The sequence below is a fragment of the Nicotiana tabacum genome, chromosome 1 (genome assembly GCF_000715075.1).
Source record: "Nicotiana tabacum cultivar K326 chromosome 1, ASM71507v2, whole genome shotgun sequence".
Classification (NCBI taxonomy): domain Eukaryota; kingdom Viridiplantae; phylum Streptophyta; class Magnoliopsida; order Solanales; family Solanaceae; genus Nicotiana; species Nicotiana tabacum.
In genome coordinates this window covers 18,247,186-18,267,107 of record NC_134080.1, presented here as the reverse complement: position 1 = coordinate 18,267,107, position 19,922 = coordinate 18,247,186, and the positions used below count along the sequence as shown (strand labels likewise).

Below are 19,922 nucleotides of genomic sequence, written 5' to 3'. Positions count from 1 at the left end.
TACCTTTAATTAGAGATTTCGAATTTCAGTTTCAAAAATGAAAAGATTTATGATAGGGAATCATAGGCGAACCTACCCTTAGGATAGGAGGGTCACCAACCTCTGATAACTTCAAAAAAAATTATATATATATATATATTTGTGTATATATCTTAAATAATATGTATATAATGACACCCTAAGATTCAAAGTTTCGGCATATGTATTGACGGATTTGGCCTTTGGGGGCACAATTTGACTTTAGTGTATTGCTTTAATTCCCACTTCAGCATTTGCTCAAATTTTCATTCAACAATGCTCCCGACTACTTTCAAATTCTGGGTCCGGCGGTATAAGAAACAGTTCTTAATTCCTTAAATGATCCTTATGGATACAAATTTGAATTAGTGACTAATGATTCCTAATTCTAGATAGTAAACAAAAGAAGGTACAAGGTTCGTAACAACTTTATGGATTTAAGTTAATAAAGAGTATATCTAGGAATGTGCATGCATGTGTCAGACATTACGCTCAAAAGTCGTCTCTACATTAGTATGTAAATCTAACAAATAACTCTCTTTTCTCCTTTGACATTTCACACCAATTTACTTCTTCTTCTTCTTCTTCTCTCTCTCTACTGTGAAGCACCAAGCTCAACTCCATTTCAATCCCAATGCAAAAGCTCATTAGTAGTACAACAAAAACCTCTTAAAAACCTCAACTTTTCTCTTATTCTGGAAAATCACAAAATTCAGCAAAATGGGTGCTAATTATTTCCTCTTAACTTTGTTTCCTCTGTTTCTTGCATTTTCTTGTACGATAAAACCTACTAATGGAAATGCAGAAGTAAGAGCTTTAATGGAAATAAAGTCTACTTTAGACCCAGAAAACAAGAAACTTTTTTCATGGACAAGTAATGGTGATCCATGTAGTGGTTCTTTTCTTGGTGTGTTTTGTAATGAACATCATAAAATAGCAAATATTTCATTGCAAGGCAAAGGACTTACTGGTAAATTGTCACCAGCAATGGCGGAATTGAAGTGTTTATCTGGTCTTTACTTGCATTATAATTTGTTATCTGGGGAAATACCAAAGGAACTTGGGAATTTGACTGAGTTGACTGATCTTTACCTTAATGACAACAATCTTTCTGGTACTATACCACCTGAAATTGGAAGAATGGCGAGTTTACAAGGTTTGTAGCTATTTTAATTGAATATCCTTCTGTTCAAATTGTTGGGATTTGTAGGAATTAATTTTGAGGAAAATTGGTTGGTTTTTTGATGTTGTTGTTGTCGTCCTTGTGTGTGTTGTGCTGATTGCGGAGTCTAAACTAGCGTTTGGACATAGATTTAGTTGAAACTTGAAAAAAAAAAATGAGTTTTTGATGATCGAGATGAAAAATAGTTTTTGATAGTTGAAGATACGTTTGGACATACATTTTACTTGATAAGAATTTGAAGTTTTGTAGGTAGAAAACTTCAAAAACTACTCTAGAGTTGTTTTTTTAGGATTTGAAGATTTTGTTTTCAAAGTCTACCAAAAAATGGTTAAAATCCATAACAAATAGATATTTGAAAAGAAAGATTGAAAAAAAGCTCTCAAATTTTATGACCAACTGGAGCTAAATGAATTAAGCAACACAGAAGATGAGTTGCAAATTAGATATCTATGCAGCTTTTTGTTTTTGCTAATTTGATAAAAGTTTAGCTTTTTTTCGGTAATAACTGTAAAATATTACTATACACAAGGGAAGTTTTATGTATGTATAGCTAAATATTACTGTAAAATTTTATGTAATTTGGTAAAAGTTTAGCTAAATGTATGTATATAAATTGTTGAATTCTCTTGACATAAGGGAAGTTTTAATTACAGTAATAAAGGTGATTCGAAAATTGCTTAAGGTTGCAGGTTCGAATTATTCCAAGAATTTCTTCCTTTCATATTTTGAATCCCTTATTAGAATTTCTAGTTCCGCCACTGTTACATCCCCTCAGATTTTTTAAGTCTTTACTTTTTCTTGCTAATTGTATTTTTGGTCTTGTACAGAATACTGAATTTTTGTTTTCCAAAAATGAGCTGACATCTAAAGATCTTAATTTTGGAAATTAAAAAAAAGGAATTGCTACTCTAACAATGATGTCTGTTCTGATATGATTTGTTGCATTTTGTGGATCCACAGCACTGGTCTTGAGTTGTAACCAGTTGAAAGGGAGCATACCAACAGAGATTGGGTTCTTGAAAAAATTAATTGTCCTTGCATTGGAACATAACATGTTAACAGGTGAAATTCCATCAAATTTAGGAATCCAAGGGATGCTGAAAAGGTTATATTTGGGATTCAATCAGTTATCTGGTCCAATTCCATCAAAATTAGCAACTGCTCCTCAATTGGAAGTTCTAGAAATACAAAACAACACCCTCACTGGAGTTGTTCCTCCAGGTTAGTTCCCTACTTGAGCTTGCCATTTTATAATCTACCCGGTGCACTAAGCTCTAGATATGCGCGAGGTTCGAGGACCGAACCATAATGGTCTATTGTACGCAGCCTTACAGTCTTTCCAAGAGTCTGTTTCCACGACTCGAATCCGTGACCTCCTGGTCACATGGCAGCAACTTTATCAGCTATTTCAAGGCTCCCTTCCATTTTATAATCTAACATTTTCCTTTTTTGGCTTAATTTTTGAAGTTATAGTCTGTTAATTGTGTTCTGATTTTTTCTTATTTTGAAGCTTTGAGGAGATTGAGTGGAAAATTCAATTATGAAAGCAATCCTGGTTTATGTGGTACTGGATTTGCTTCATTGAGAGTTTGCACTGCCTGGGATAATGTCAATGTGAATCAAGTTGATCCCAACGAACCTAATTCCAATAATAACGGCGTCCCTAAAGATGTTCCAGAAACGGCTAATGTTAGTCGCTTGCATTGTAATCAAACTCACTGTTCAAGATCATCAAGATTTCCTCAAGTAATTATTGTTGCTTCAGTGATCACAGTCACTGTCACTTTGATAGTTGCTGTAGTTTTCGGTATATTTAGGCGTAGAAGGTTTAAACAAAGAGTGGGAAATACATCTGATGCATCTGATGATAGGCTTAGTACTGATCAGACAAAGGAAATATATAAGAGAAGCCCCTCGCCGTTACTTACTGTTGAGTACTCAAATCATTGGGACCCTATGACTCCTGAAAAGGGTTATGGTAGCATGCGATACGAGTTCTTACATGGATTTAAGTTCAATTTGGAAGAAGTTGAGTCTGCAACTCAGCATTTTACTGAGGTAAATCTATTGGGAAGGAGCAATTTCTCCGCGGTTTATAAAGGAATTTTAAAAGATGGATCGATAGTAGCTGTGAAAATGATCAGTGTGACGAGTTGTAAGTCGGAGGAGACTGAGTTTATGGAAGGATTGAGCTTATTAACCTCACTGAAACATGAAAATCTTGTCAAGTTAAGAGGTTTCTGCTGTTCAAAAGGAAGGGGTGAGTGCTTTTTAATCTATGATTTTGCTTCTAAAGGGAACCTTTCTCAGTTTCTTGATGTTGAAGAAAACAGCAGCCATGTTCTTGATTGGTCCACAAGAGTTTCAATCATCAAGGGGATTGCTAAAGGTTGGTTTTCTTTGCACTTGTTCATTGTTGCATCTTGTTCAGTTTCCAAACGTTTCTTCAAAATTATCTACAAATTTCTCAGAGTATATTAAGTTTGGAATATTATGGTGGTATAAATTGCCTAATCGCGGCAACCATACGAGCCCTTAGGAGTTTCATTGCACAGGCAGTTTGTTACCACTGAAGTGCTTCATATCACTGCATTTTAGGTTTTAGTTGTTTATACTAGAAACAACAGACAACGGATAATTGAGCTGAATTTTAGCATATCTGAGGTCACCAATTAATTAAACCTGTACTATAGGATGATGGTGAATGATTTCAAGTTAAGGTTTATATTGTTGTTGAGAGGCGCAGAAGACTTGCCCACATATTTATGTTCTCGTTAATACCTTGGTGTTTATACTTATGTAAGAGGTTAACTTCTATACATTGACAATGTAAAAGGAACACTTACACTATAACTACAAGGAACTGTCTATAATAAGTGGAACTAGTTACCTGGGGAAAAAAGGTGATCCGACCCGTATCTTGGCGTGGCAACCCGGTATGGCCTGTGATTGAGATTTCTGTATCTCAATGTTTTTGCAGCCATGGCATGATTGGCTTCTTGTCCTGAGCCAAACGTCTATCGGAAATAGTCTCTCTATCTTTATAAGGTAGGGTAAAGTCTGGGTGCCCACTCCCTTCCCCAGACCCAACTGAGGATTACACTGGATTTGTTGTTGTTAGTCTTACATTACACTGATAGTGCAAAAGTCTTTACAATTCAGTGCATATAAGTTAAATCCTTTATTCAATTGCTACATATTTTCGTTTTACTGATATCATTATGCATCTTTCTACCAGGTCTAGGATATCTGCACAGCTCCGAACCGAACAAACCTTCGATGGTTCATCGCAACATATCAGTGGAGAAAGTCCTCCTTGATCAACAGTTCACTCCACTAATACTGGACTGTGGTCTACTAAAGCTACTTGCTGATGATGTCGTTTATTCAGCGCTTAAGGTCAGTGCTGCGCTTGGATATATGGCTCCTGAATACATTACGACAGGACGCTTTACAGAAAAGAGTGATGTATATGCATTTGGAGTAATTATCCTTCAAGTACTATCTGGTAAAGGACTTCTTGACTGCTCAATGCGACTTGCAGCTAAATCTTGCAACTTCGAAAATTTTATTGACCCAAATCTTAAGGGAACATTCTCTGTAAGTGAAGCAACTTTGCTTACTAAACTTGCAACAAGTTGCACCCTTGAGGATCCAGACAGTAGGCCAAGTATGGTTTCAGTGAATGAAGAATTGAACAGGTCTAGTGGCGGTTGAAAACGAAAAACGAAGTCTTTTTCCACGTTCCAAATTGCTGCTGATTATTAACCATAGGGAAGAAGTGCTACAGTGATAATGGCTGCAGTTTTCTATGAATTATGTTATGCAACATCACTTGATCTTCTGTAAATAAAGAGGCAGATTGAACAGATTCTTTGGAAGGCTTAAGGTGAAACTGGGACGTCCTTTTAGCGGCTTTGATTGAAGCTCAGATGAGATAAAGAGGAAGCTAATGAACTTGTACCACTATCTGATCTTTTGATAGTATTTCAATGTATTTTTCAGGGTCAATAATCTAATGGATGTATTCTTTTTACTATCTCATATAGTCATACTTACAGAGAAGAAAATCATCGCAAAAGCCATTCCATATTAAAATATTCACCTTTCTTTGCAAAGAACTAATACCGCAGTGTGAAAAAAAGGTGGAAATACCTCTAGGAATGCTTCAAGTTCAAATCATTAATTATTTTCCAGTTTTTTTTATTAGAAGTGAAAACATTTCCTGGAAAATAGTTTCCTAATAATATTATAAAAATGGTTTTCAGTGCTCCTCCCTCCATTCCCTCCCCTCCCCCACCCCACACAAATACTATTCTTTTCTTCACTTCCATTTTAACCTGTTGATGTGATTACTTATGGCTGCCACAGCACTCTTGTTTACATTAAAAGCATTGGTAAAGACTAAAGACTGGCTCAAAGAATTTTCCAGTAGCAAATTTTATTTCCTACAGAAGTTTTTTTCGAGTGTTGTGAATCTCACAATCTTAACAGAAGTCTAACCATCAGATGACTTCACCAGCTTTATTGATCTACTAATCCTCCTAATATGTCTCGTAGACATCTCCGGCTGTTATTCGTGATATCACTGGCCATGAACTCATGAACCACCCCATCCACCTGAATATTGCTCAAGCCTCATATAGCTACCAAATCTTCATCCTTGACCAACTTTTTAATCTCGTAGCCTTCTCCATGATTAGTAAACACAGATGCTGCTAGTTTTTATCGATCAGGTGAAGGTTCCAAACTGATTAGCCGCTTGAATAAGTACCTCCCCCTCTCAACATCATTATGGATTCTACAAGCATTAAGCAATGCGCCCAGTACAATCGAGTTAGGTTCTTCCGGCATCGATAAAATGAGTTGTTCTGCTTCTGCAAGCCTCCCAGCACGGCCATGAAGATCCACCATGCATCCAAAATGCTCAATGGATGGTCTAATTCCGAACTGATGCACCATTTGGTCCAAGTAGTGACATCCCTGTCCGACTTGTCCTGCATGAGAACAGGCAGAGAGGATAGCCACAAACATGACTCCATTTGGCTTAACTCCGGACTCAATCATCTCATCAAATAGTTGAAAGCATTTCTTGGCTTGCCCATGTATTGCAAAACCTGAAATGATCACTCCCCAAGTTACGACATCTCTCTGAGGCATATTCTTAAACAACTGATAACTAAACTCAATGCACCCACACTTGGCATACATGTCAACTAAAGCAGTACCAAGACTGACACTCATTACAATTTCTCTGTTGTTTATGATATATGTGTGTATCCATCTTCCCTGATCCAAATCTCCCAACTCTCCGCTGGCTGATAGAGTGCACACAAGTGAAGATTCATTCAGTGGAACTCTATAACTCATCATTTTCTGAAAGGTGACAAGCGCATGGTCGTGCATACCATTTTTAGTGTACCTAATTTTCTCAGCTATCCATTGATATGAACCTAAAAGGCCACCACAAAACTTAGCAATTCCTAAGTTAATGGACGCGCTCCCAAGAAACAAATGATGATTCCTACATAATCACCTCAATCAAATAGCTTGCAGCTCGTAAAACAGAATTCAAAATAGAACGTGTTAATACCTCTCCAGCACCAATTACATTCGTGCATCGCGGGTGTTTACCTTGAAAATGGTAATTACAATTAAATTTGATTATGTGGTTCTAAAAATACGTGATCTATTTTTATGCTAGTTGTTTAAGCGATAGATGCTAAGTAAGAGATTAAAAAATGAGATAAGAGCTTGTAGATAGTATAATGACCAAACTCAAAGGGCTGGAAATCGGGGTCTCGAGCTGGCATATACGGGCCTCGAGGTCGAGTCCGATGCTCGGTTAGGAGCAATCGAGGGGAGATTAATAGTTATGATAGCTTTGATGGAAGCCTTTTATGATCAATGATAAGCAATAAATGAAGAATAATAAATAGAATATAATAGATATAAGCAATAAATGGAAGTAATGAGATCAAGAGAATGTATTAGAGAGCAAAGAGAATTTTCTTGTATATTTAATATTGAGTATCAGATCCCTTTCAAAATGACAAAGATCCCCTTTATATATGAGGGAGAATCCCAACATAGTACAAATGCATTTATTGAAAAGATATGGGGCTGGTACAACCATTTAATGCCCTCATTCGGGTCTGAACTAGCCTACTAGACTTTGTCAGCTCTAGTCGCGTGCCTTGGGGACTTCCCACTTTTTCGTCATAACCATCGATCTGTACTGCCTCGAGGCTGGACGTCGACAACCCTTCGGGTGTCAGTCTCGACCATAATCTCGAGCCTATGTAAACGTGCTTGTGAAGCGTTGTAATGATCGAAAATTGAACCATCCGATTTTACCGTATACAGATAGTCCCCGCGTTTCTTAGAGTGAAATGATAAGAAACGAATTTGATATCCATCCCCTCGAACTTCTCGCGATGATGTCATACTTATGACGTAAGCCTTTGCGATAACTGAGGCGTCCCGTCGATTCACCTTTCCAAGATCATTCAATGTACTGCCGATTCATATTCTCCAAAGTGATAATATCGCAACCGGTTTAGCTCCCAAAACGCATTGATTGCGCCTGCGAGTACGTCTTTCAAAGACATTGATTGTGCCGTCGGTTACGCTACCATCCTTCCTATAAATGAAAGCCTTCTTGAATCAAAACTTTATTCAAATGTTCTTCAATTATCCCTTTACCCCTTTCTTCTCTTCATCTTCATCCATTATTATTTCCTATGTTTGAGGCCCGTGGCCTTAAGGTTACATGGAAACGTCCTCACCAGTTGCACCATGGCCTCTTTCCAAAGCTTTCCCTTCCCAGCGAGATTGTACTGATTTGTTGTTGTTGTTGGCCCGAGGTAATGAGAGAGAAATCTCAAATTACCTTCGCATTAAAGGATACATGGACCACGAACTTCTACTCATCTTCCTTAATTACCCGGTGCAGCACCTCGCTCCTTTTGCTTTCCGTGGAGCGAGGTGGTGCCATCTACTAACTGTTGCATCCCGCACCGGTGCAATGTCTCAAGAAGTGGATTCACAATAGTAGTATTGGCGAGACCCATACTCGCTAGATATTTCACCCATCAACTTCTTTATCTTTTACTGCTTCTTCTTCATCTTTTTCTTCTTCTTCTTCGTCATCGTTTTCTGCTTCTTCTTTAATATTGAAGATACCGTTTGGAAGATCGAGAGAAGGCCCCGAGGGAATGGTTCTCGAAGACACTGCCCCCGAGGATGTACCCCGGAAAATGGATTAGGCTCGTAGCTGTTATATACGATTTTTTCTTTTTTCTTTTGCTTCTCTGTTTCTGTGTAAGGCCCTTCGTGGGCTTTTGTAATCATATGTAAGGACCCTTCGTGGGCTTTTGTAATCATGTGTTTATGGATACAAAGATCTTTCTTCAATTTGTCTCTGATTTATGCTATATTTCCCTTTATCTGCATTTGTGAAGAATCTGAATGCATGACTCTACGGATTGGTACGAATAGAGCCCGGGTGTAAGTATTTTTCTGGCTCTTGATTGATTAACACAATTCCATATGGAACTCTTTGTCGTTCCTTGGACCGAGCCCGGATTGGATTGATAAACTCGGGTCGTCGGGACCCCCGACTTCGAGTTGAATGAGAGTAGGGCTTCAAACTTTCAGAACGAAACTTAGCCTTTCAGACCTCGTGATAGTCCTCGAGGGGGGATTTGCTCGGATGCCTGGGAATAAAGATAGCCTTTAGGCTTTTGAGAGTAGACCCTGAGTGGGGGTTTGCTCGAGCTTGGGTGACCTGGATAGCATTAAGGCTTTGCAGATAGATTCCGGATGAGGGCTTACCTGGATTTAGATGGTCCCTGGGTTAAAGTAATTGAGAGGACGGTTTTAACTCGACCCAAGGACTCAAGTAGCTCGAGGGCCAGAGGTTCAGGTAAATTACCCGTACTTACAATAGCAGAAATCCTCGAGATAGGGTACCACCTTGAGGCCAAACCCATATGAGTAGGTTTTTAGAGCTTATCTTCTTTTGATAGAGATCCTCGAGATCAGGTACCATATCGAGGCTTGTAATGATGTCAATGACTTCTTGGAGCCTATCTTCTTTTTGACAAAGGTCCTCGAGATCGGGTACCATCTCGAGTCTCGTAATGATATCAATGGCTCCATAGAGCCTATCTTCTTCTTGACAGAGGACCTCGAGATCGGGTACCATCTCAAGGCTTGTAATGATGTCAATGGCTTCTTGGACCTATCTTCTTTTTGACAGAGGTCCTCGAGATCGGGTACCATCTCAAGTCTCGTAATGATATCAATGGCTCCTTAGAGCCTATCTTCTTCGTGACAGAGGACCTCGAAATCGGGTATTATCTCGAGGCTTGTAATGATGTCAATAGCTTCTTGGAGCCTATCTTCTTTTTGATAGAGGTCCTCGAGATCGGGTACCATCTCGAGTTTCATAATGATATCAATAGCTCCTTAGATCCTATCTCCTTGATAGAAGACCTCGAATCGGGTACCATTTCGCGGCTTATAATGATGTCAATGGCTCCTTAGAGCACATATTCTTCTTGGTGGAGGTCCTCAAGATCGGGTACCATCTCGAGGCTCGTAATGATGTGGGAGTTTTTGATCCTTAAAATATCGTATGGCAGCGTTAATTGCATGACATGGTTATGAAGCGACCAAGGCAATTCCGCTAATAGCTTAGTCAGTATTTTCATTGGCCTTTGAGGCAGGTGGATGGTCGCCGCTTTCTCCACATATAGGGTTGTATTCCTTCTTTTGAGGATTCCGCTATTCCGAGTAGTTATCCTCCTCTATAGAGTTTTTCTCTCTTGCGTTAGGCCCTTCGCCATTTCAACTTTGATGCCCTTGCTCGAATTCCCACTCCAATTCCCTAGTTTTGCCACAGGTATGGCTACTACACCAGGGTCCGCTCGGCAAAGAGAGGAGAGTTCCGTCCTTGAAGGTTTTTTGACCCAAAATGCTCGGGGTCATTGGGAGTATGCCTCTAAGTTTATCTCTTTAGTAGGAGAGGGGCACCTTGAGTCAGTAAGGAAAGATTGCAGATGGGGGGGAAAAGGTAGTACTGCGGGCACCTTCCCCAGAAGAGAGAACCATGAATCACGCCGAGGGGTTTTTGAACATGTACACATACCCCTTTACACTGGGCCCCCCTGATAGGGTTGTGGTCGACTTTTGCCGAAAGTACCAGGTTACCTTGGCGCAGGTTCACCCATCATTTTGGAGGATAGTGTTGATGATTAGGTTCTTTGCGGAAGAAGTTGGGCTTGAGTTCACTCTTAGTCATCTCATCAGGCTGTATCGTCCTTTTCACCATCTGGGTATACTGACCCTACGATGCCGATCCACCACGCCTTTCGTTGTTGGTGATGAAGAAGACGGGGATCAGGGATGGATGAGCCGATTCATCCGAGTACAAACTGTCGATATTATCCTTGTGGAGTTTCTGCCATTTCCCGAGGAATGGAATATTACATGTAAGTGATATACTTGTGCCTTTGTAGTTTTGCTTATGGCGTAGGCAGGTTCCGTAAATGCACCTTCCTTTCCCTTTCTGCAGCAATTTCATGGATGCCGTACGAGTTCCCCGACCTGACAGATTGGGCTCGGAAGATGGCGACTCACTCGACTTATAATAGGTGTAAGTGGCGAGTTTTGTCTAAGGGCAGATGGGAGGCCAAACACCATGTTACGTTGATCGTTGCCAACCCTACACTACTACAAAGTAGCGAGAGTGGTCAAAGCAGCTTTTACCCGAGAAGGTCGGGATTGATTTTTACAGGGAGCTAGAAATGGGAATTGGGATTCTATCTAAGTTAAAGATGCGTAATTACTCTTAATTGCACTTCTAATCATAGTTGGTTTTGATATTACTTCTAAATTTATACTAATAAGAAGCTAAATTAAGCTAAGTTAAGCTAAGAGTAAGATACTTGAAGGGTTGCCTAAATAGTTAAAAAGCACTAGGGAAGTGACTTTTTCCTAGATGGATACTTGACGGATTCTCGAGTCTAAGGCTAGGTTGTCATTTGGGATTATGATATAACCATTGCACGATACTTCTCACTCTATATCTCTCGATAGTTTGAGTGATTTTGCCCTAATTGACTTTTTCAAGACCAATTGGGTATGATAATTTGTGCAAGCAATTTAGGTTCAAGTCGGGTATTACTATCTCTAGGTTTAACCCTTTAATTGGGGCTATCAATCTCTTGAATACGCCCTAATTCTTTGTTGGACTAATTTTTCCAGACTCAAGTTCTCTTTCTCAAGAAGAACCCAAGTCAAATAGGCACAAATTAGTGTTTGCAACCACTAATTGAACATTAAAACCATAAATTAGTCCAAATATCAAACACCCATAGCCATTCAAGCCTTAAAACACAAGACCTATCAAATACCCACACTAGGGTTGAGCCACAACCCTAGCTAATGAGTCTAGCTACTCATGATAATAGAAGAAAACAAAGAAATAGATGAAGAAAAACCCATAATATTTAATTACAAGCTAAAACTTGAAGATTCAATGATAAAACTATTGTAAAATTACTCAAAATGGGTAAGAAACAGTGTTCACGAGCGCATCCCAACGTTAAAATACAGCTGATGACCTAAAAATGGGAAAAGAAACTATTTATACTAGGCCAAATTTTCTGTACAAAAATACCCCGACGGGGGTAGTGCAGTCCACACAAAATCGAGTGCGGATGCATTGAGGATTCTTGGCTTTGAACTCTGCTCTCTGAACTTGGCCACCGTGGGCCGCACAAAATGCATCACGGCCGCGGTGGCTTCTATTGAGGTCCGCAAAAAAAAGGACAGCGAACCGCACTAGCAATGATTCCCCAAATTAGTAACTCTTTGAACTCCAGCTTTTCGGACCGCACAATATCGAGTGCAGCCGCATGAAGCCAATGCGGTCCACACAAACTGTTTTGCGGCTGCATTGCTTGAGTGTCTGAAATGATTACCTCTCTGAACTTCCTCAATGCGGACCGCACAGAATGGAGTGCGACTGCATTGGACCTGTTGCACTGTGCTTGGACTTGTTCTTGGTACTTGTGCATGTTTCACTCCCTTTTGAGTTGGTTTTGACGAATTGTCACCTTGTTGACCAAACCCTGCAAACAAGTACAACATGTAAGCCTTTGGGACTATTTTGTACACATTTTTCATCAAACCTCAAGTAAGAAGGAGTGTAAAATGCATCATAATCCCTAGTTATCAACTCCCCCAAACTTAAGCTTTTGCTTGTCCTCAAGCAAACAAAATAAGACCCACCTCTTAAGAGTAAATCCAAGAAAATCCAGCTGACGTAAAGTGACCTTATCTAGCATCAATTGGGACTAACGATTGCCCTCAATTCAAATGAATTATTAACAACATTAACTCTTTTAAACACCATGGATTTAGTGAGACACAAGAGCATCAAGAGTTGACTCAACACATCAAAGAAACTCTTTCTACTACCTTGGTCATTGTGGAACCCAAACTCACACATCCTCAACTCTCCCTAATCAAACCTCACCTTTAGGATTGTAGCACTTAGAACAAGGTTAATGGAAATACACTCATCTCTCTCAAAGAAAAGTCATAAGTCCGGCTCTAAGTACCATATACTTGCCCCTTATGCAAGTCACCACTAATGTAAGCTTCATTCAACTCAAGATCATATAGGGCTTTTGTGGAGATATAGTGAAGGATTTTAGTTTAGGGTAGGAAATGTTTGGTCTAAGTAGGTTCCATCTTCCCTTTAGCACTTCTTTTGCTTCATTTTGGCACATATTCTCTTGACTTTTTAAGTCATTTAACTTCTTTCTAAGGGGTTAGAGAGACACATTGTCACTCTTTCTTGTTCATTTCAAATCGTTTTCTCCTTTATCAACTTTCCACACCTTTTATCTCTTTACTTTTATTGAATCCCTTCATTCTTTTCTACATTGATCATTCTTTTTGTCTTTTTGATTTTCTTTTTTTTATTTGCCTTTCCTTTTCTTCATTTTGTACATTTTACCACTTTGTTACATTCCTCGTCTCTCCCCCCAAACTTATGCTTTTGCCTTGTGCTAAGGAAAGATCGGGTGCCAAGAGAGGGTATTTTTAGACCGGGTAAAGGCTTGTATCGTGGATTTTGAAAGAAAAAGGTCTAAGTCTCAAAAGGGTTGACTAGGGGTTTTATCATTGGTAGGTTATGGAAGTGTTCAAGATATCATTCGGATCAAGGAGAGCCTATAATCACATCTCAAGTCAAATTACACTTAGAATTTTGCCTAGACAAGCATTCAGGGCAAGTTCTAGACCAATGGATCGGGACTTGGACTTGTAATTTAAATTTTCACCACACAAGCTTTGGGATTGCTAAAGAGAGAGAGTCGGGAGCCCACAACAACCTTAGCTAATATTTAAGCAACACAATGGTCCCAAAAAACCACTTGATGATTATCGGCCAACACAAGAGTCTCAAGGTCACAACTTTCACCATCCTATACACAACGATTTATTTTTGACCATAGGATCAAAGGCAAATGTGTTAGGCCCAAGTGAAGCTTTGCTTGAGGCACCCTTACCAACTAACTACTAAAAAGCAAAAAGAAAACAGACTCAAACCCTTAAGAAGGTTATCATGCTATCCATCATCGGGAAGAGCCACCTGGTTCACACAAACTCCACCTTTGGAAAGAACCATGGCATTAAGAAAATCAAAGGCTTATTGCACGCAAAAACTCAAAACAAGAAGTTACTAAAATAAAATAAGAAGCTATGAAAGGAAAATTGCGGAAAGTAAAAATGAATATATACAAGATGGGAATTAGTCAAATATACAATAGGGAGAATGAATATATACATAAGAACGTAACTTTATATACATACCCAAAAGTAAAAAGTACGAAAAATGCAATAATATTATAAAGTTATATACATACCAAAGGTAAAAAGAAAGCATAAGAAAAAAATACTGTCATGTATATAGTCATCCAAATAGGGCTACCCCCTCAAATGAAAGCTGGCATTGTCCTCAATGCCAACTAACCAAAATAAGCACAAAGTAAGGAAGAGAGAAAACAGAAACTCCCTATGGGCCCTCCGTCTGCATAGGATCCTGAGTCTGGGTCCCTAAGTCCTTTGTTTGCACAGGAACCTGTGACTGGCTCCCTGTGATCTGTGGCTCCACTGTGACCTGGGCCTAGACCTGGACTGAGTCCTGAGCTTGTGCTGGAATCTGAGGCTGACTGGAGGAACCTCCCTGCGGGTCCTCCAACTCTATGACTGCATCGTTAGTACAGGGAATCTCCCTCTTCCTATTGGGTGGCCTCTCTGACTCCTGCTCTGGCTGGGGATGGGCTATTGGAGTCGGGTCATGCAATAATAGATCTAGAGGCAGGTGATCCGCCTTCAACATCTCTACTTCCACCCTTAGCTCCTTCACCGACTCTTTTGAAGCCCGAGTCTTTCTCATTTTCTTCGCCTCCCTAGCAAGCTCCTTCAATGCCTTTCCATTAGAATCAACGACATCTATGAGCTTCTTCTGGTTGTAACACTGTATTCTGGGCCGGGCCCAGGCCTTCGTGGGCCAAACGGGCCGGGCTTCGTGGGCATGGGCTCTGGCGGTCCCGGGCTTCGTGGGCTCACTGGGTGGAACCGGCCCGTGACGGGCCTAAGCCCATGTGGTCCTGGGCTAAACGGGCCGGGCTCGTGGGCTTCGCGGGCCTAGCGGTTTTTTTTTGTAAGGCAATTTATTGTAGTATCATGGCTATATTAAAAATATATATGTAGTATGTAGTATATATGTAGAAATCTAATTATTAAAGTGCTTGACGAAAAAGAAAAATAACAAAACAATAGTAAAACACTAAATTGTCATGCATAATAAATTAATAACAAAGTACAACATGAAGCATATTAATATCATTGTATATTGTCTTGTAGTATATATTGTATGTTATGTATATATATATCCCCTTATATATTTTCTTGTAGTATATATTGTATGATATGTATATATATTCTCTTATATATTTTCTTGTAGTATATATATTGTATCTTATGTATATATATATTATAACTTATTACTTATATATTTTGTTGTAGTATATATTGTATGTTATGTATATATATTCTCTTGTATATTGTCTTGTAGTATATATTGTATGTTATGTATATATATATCCTCTTATATATTTTCTTGTAGTATATATTGTATGTTATGTATATATATTCTCTTATATATTTTCTTATAACTTATTACTTATGTGTATATATTTCCTTTATATATTTTCTTGTAGTATATATTGTATGTTATGTGTATATATTACCTTATATATTTTCTTGTAGTATATATTGTATGTTATGTGTATATATTACCTTATATATTTTCTTGTGGTATATATTGTATGTTATGTGTATATATTACCTTATATATTTTTCTTGTAGTATATATTGTATGTTATGTGTATATATTACCTTATATATTTTCTTGTAGTATATATTGTATGTTATTCGTATATATTATAGCTTATAAATAATTGCAAGTTAAAGACCCAAAAAATATTGCATAAATATATTCAAGGGCATGTCTTATAATTTTTATTACCAAAAATGGCATATCTTTCTTAGTCTTCTTCCCCCCAATAGAATGAGCACAACAAGGTACTAATACCACCATTAAAAGGAAAAAAAACTAAAAGAAGATATGCCAAAGTACAAGGTGCACCATAATCTACATTGTATCTCTAACAAATTTCATAAATCCTTCAAGGTTCGGAGGAGGTTGCGTTGGTGGTGATGGAAAAGAAGCTTGTTCATCACCACTTCCGGGCGAAGCAGCATCCTCCGCAATTTCCGCCATCATTTCTTCATAAGCTTCATCTATCGCCGGTTGTGATTCTGCAATACCAAAGTTCCTTCTTTCCGAGCGGATCCAATCTCTAAACAGTACAGATTTTTCCAAGCTCTCCCTCATTGACGCTCTATGATCACCTATTTGCAGTCTTGCTTGACTGAAAGCGCTCTCTGATGCAACAGTTGAAGTTTGAATTGATAAAATATCCCGAGCCATCCTTGCAAGAACCGGAAAATGTTTTTCCCTTGCCTTCATCAATTCCAAAACATCAAAAGAGCCGTCTGGATTCTCCTTTTCAAGTCCCTGAGACAAATAAACTTGAAGCTCATTTAGATGTGAAGTTTCATCATAATTATCACCTTGAGAACCCCTGAACTCCGTCCAAGATTTAAGAGCTTTTAAGCCCGCAGATCTTTTAGACGATTGTGAGCTAGACGAAGTAGGGGTTGGAATAGTTGGCCTAGCATGCTCTAAGGCAAGTTGATAAGCATTATAAACTGTTTGAGAATTAATTTTAATTGAGGCTTTTGCATATGCAAGTGTAGCAACTTCCTCATTTGAAAGATCTAAAGCCTTATAAATATTTGAATACCAAAAATGAGGACCTCCCAATTTCATTGTAGGATTTAACATTGCAGCAAGACCATAAATAGGAGGGATAGGAAAAAAATATTTTTTAAACTTTTGTTTCATTTCATTTATAGCAAGTTCATAAATGTCACCACCCTCATCAAATTCAACAAACAAATCAGATAGTGCTGCAATATAAACTAAACAGTTTGAAATAGTAGGATAATATTGCCCAGAAAATGCATTTGTAGCAATCTGAAAATGTTCTAAAAAATCTAAAAGAATTTTAACATTCGTCCAATCTTGAGTAGTAAGCATTTCATCATCATCCTCACCACCTACCCGAGAATTAAACGTTGCATTAATTGGGTTTCTATATTCATATACAACTACTAAAACTTTCGTACATACAATTCCATCTAGTCGGGCAAGGTTTAGGAACCTTTCTTTCTCTAAGGCCATATTCATCACATTTTTTAAATTACTCTCTAAGTCTACTTCTACGGTTTGAATAAAAAAGCCAATTAAGAGCCATTATAACCTTTTCAATTTCTAGGTTTAAAATTCGCATACCATCACTGACAATTAAATGATAAATATGACAAATACATCTAACATGGAAAATATTAGTAAATGCAAGATTTAGTGTTGTTGTAAGCATGCCTATAACACTAGTGTTACTAGAAGCATTATCCATAGAAATTGCCATTATTTTATCGCTAAAGCAAAAATATCTACAAATATCTGCAACAGTGTTAGCTATAAACTTACCTGTGTGACGTGAATTAATTATTCTATACGCAATTATGCGTTTTTGCATTGTCCATTCCTCATCTATCCAATGACTTGTAACAGTTAGATAATCACAATCATTACCACTTCTACCAATATCAGTAGTAATAGAAATCCAATTAGGTATATGAGTAAATAAATACCGCAAATATTGTTCATATTCATGTTTGAATTTATAAATATCACTCTTAACTGTTGCGCGAGGCCAACCTTTATAAGTAGGATTAAAAACTCTTCTAATATAATGAACCCAATTAGGATTAGAAGCAAAAGTATAAGGTAAGCACATAACAGTAATCATCTTTGCTAATTCTTCACGATCTCTATTTGGATCGTAATATAAAATACCTCCGATGACAGTGTTAATTCCCCTCTAGCTGCGCTTTCATTTGTAAAAATGTAGCCTTATCTCTAGGGTGTGTTTTTATGTGCCTAGTCAAACTACCCGTGCCGCTACGGTCTTCAGTATATTTATGCGACATTAATTTCCCACAAGTTTTACACTTAGCCTTATTTTGTTCTCTTACTTGAGTAAAAAAATTCCAAACTAATGATGTTTCTAGGCGTTTAGCAGGTTCTCTATTAAAAGTAGGAGTTTCTATAGGTGGGTCGGCCGATGCATCAGTTGAGTTATTAAGAGGACTAGTAGGTGTATCATCTAAATCCGGTGCATGGGTTTCATCATCATCCTCATTTTCCTCATTATTTTCTAAGATAGTTTCATTAGGATAAAAAACATTCATAATTTCATCATCTAATCTTTCACCTGGTGCAACATTATGGCAAAATTCACTATCGGTAAATTGAAAACAAGGGTGATCACTATCAAGAATTACGGAAGGAGGAGGACGTCTAGGTTGGCGACTACTTTCAACTTGCTTATCTTTTCTAGGTCGGGGAGCCGGGGGAAGGGTAGTTGGTTGGCCACTACTTTCACCGGTTTTATCTTTTCCTTTACCAAATATTTTTTTCAAAGAAAATGCCATATTAATTATAATTATGCAATCTAAACCACACAAAAATATATTCTTAAAACGTAAGAGTTGAAACGAGTTTACCGGATTGCCGAACAACTTCTTGAAAATTGAAAATCGTTGAACACTTGAAAACTTCAATTCAACAACTTCACAATTTTTCACGAAATTTCAACAATAAATTAAGTAATTGTAGTAGAGAGATTGAGAGAGATTGAGAGATATTGATGAATTGGTGAATAAAAATGAAAGAATGAGGGGGTATTTATAGTTGAGAAATGGGGAAAAGTGTAATTATATAAAGTTTGGGGGCCAAATGGCCATTTTCTAAACTACCAAACGGTCAAAAAAGCATCAAACGGCTACTTTTTAAATATGGCCGTTGGGCTGGTTTTTTATTTTTTTTAAATTATAGCCGTTAGGCCCGGACCAGGCCCGCTTGCCGATCTCGGGCTAAACGGTCCCGGGCTCGTGGGCTTACCAAAGAAGACCAGCCCGCCTCGGGCTTTAAGAAACCGCCAGGCCCGGCCCACCAGGCCCGTGAGGACCGTTAAGACCGCGGGCCCGGTCCGGTCCGGTTCAAGACCGACCCATAGTGCAGCATTATCTGGTTGTCCAGAATCTCCTTCAGAGTGTCTTCCACTAACTGTGGGACCTGTGGTGGAGGAGGTGTTGATTGGGCTGCCACCGTAGTAGATAATACAAACAGCTTAGAAGTGGCTGTCTGCATCTAGTTGTTGATGCTGGCGAGGGTCTGGCTCAGGCGGTGGGTAGTCAAGTGATATGCAGTGGGTGTGGGGATCTCTGGAGCTGTAGAAGTAGAGGGGCCTAGGGCCATGTCTGCTGTGGTGGAAGGAGGCTGAGTAGGAGCCACTACCACTACTGGCTCTTTAGACTGGCCAGTTGAAGTAATGGCTTTGCTACTGGGGTCCTTGGGGTTGTCGGACACAAACTAGTTAGTAACAAAGAAGGAAAGAAGAACAATCACTTTCATGTCAAATCTCCGCTTCTCCACATCGAGGTCCTCAAAGTACATTGTCAGGAAGTTGGGGAAAGGATAGGACATGTCACCTTCGTTCACCACCCGTGTAATTACCCAGGATATCACATTCTCGATGTTAATCGGGTACCCTGCCATGATCGATGCCACCAATATAGCCCGGTGGATAGGAAGTGAGTTGTCGTGAGTGGTGGGGTCTAGCCTGCTATACACAAATGTTTCCCACCCTTTAGCTTCAAAGTTCAGTGTCCTCCTCATAATCCTTACTCCCGCAGTCAACCAATCTGGGGTGGTACCTGGGATTTCCAAGTACTCTGCCAACCAAGGACGAGCAACCTCACCCAATGCTACCTTTTCTAAATGCAGTGCCCCATCCTCCTATGAGAAGCCTAGGTAGTAAGTTATTGTTTTTCCATCAAATTTCACCTTCAAGTTCCGCAATTTGGTCACTGTGGTGCCCTTTTTGATGTGGGCAACATTCGTATAAAACTCCTTCACCAAGTGCTCATTGGCATCCTCCACATG

General features: G+C 38.9%; 1 protein-coding gene and 1 pseudogene across 2 annotated transcripts; one reads left to right on the top strand and one right to left on the bottom strand.

The window, feature by feature from the left end:
* The first annotated feature begins 499 nt into the window (after window positions 1-499).
* LOC107803707 (proline-rich receptor-like protein kinase PERK9) lies at window positions 500-5,238 on the top strand. 2 transcript variants are annotated; one of them, XM_016627475.2, is made up of 4 exons: window positions 500-1,174; window positions 2,162-2,422; window positions 2,712-3,590; window positions 4,440-5,238. In XM_016627475.2, the coding sequence occupies exons 1-4, from the start codon at window positions 739-741 to the stop codon at window positions 4,916-4,918; spliced, it is 2,055 nt and encodes a 684-aa protein (XP_016482961.1). In that variant the 5' UTR covers window positions 500-738; the 3' UTR covers window positions 4,919-5,238. The 2 variants fall into 2 exon arrangements, with proteins under 2 accessions (XP_016482961.1, XP_016482966.1); XM_016627480.2 differs by having other exon boundaries at window positions 502-1,174; window positions 2,285-2,422.
* Window positions 5,239-5,725: 487 nt separating this feature from the next.
* On the bottom strand, window positions 5,726-19,127 carry LOC107803680 (pentatricopeptide repeat-containing protein At1g08070, chloroplastic-like; annotated as a pseudogene).
* Between the last annotated feature and the right edge of the window lie 795 nt (window positions 19,128-19,922).

Bases quoted from the DNA above. Each gene is read 5' to 3' on its own strand.
- LOC107803707 (XM_016627475.2), top strand. From the start codon at position 739: ATGGGTGCTAATTATTTCCTCTTAACTTTGTTTCCTCTGTTTCTTGCA. The intron at 1,175-2,161 runs GTTTGTAGCTAT...GTGGATCCACAG, and splicing joins AAGAATGGCGAGTTTACAAG to CACTGGTCTTGAGTTGTAAC. The intron at 3,591-4,439 runs GTTGGTTTTCTT...TCTTTCTACCAG, and splicing joins CATCAAGGGGATTGCTAAAG to GTCTAGGATATCTGCACAGC.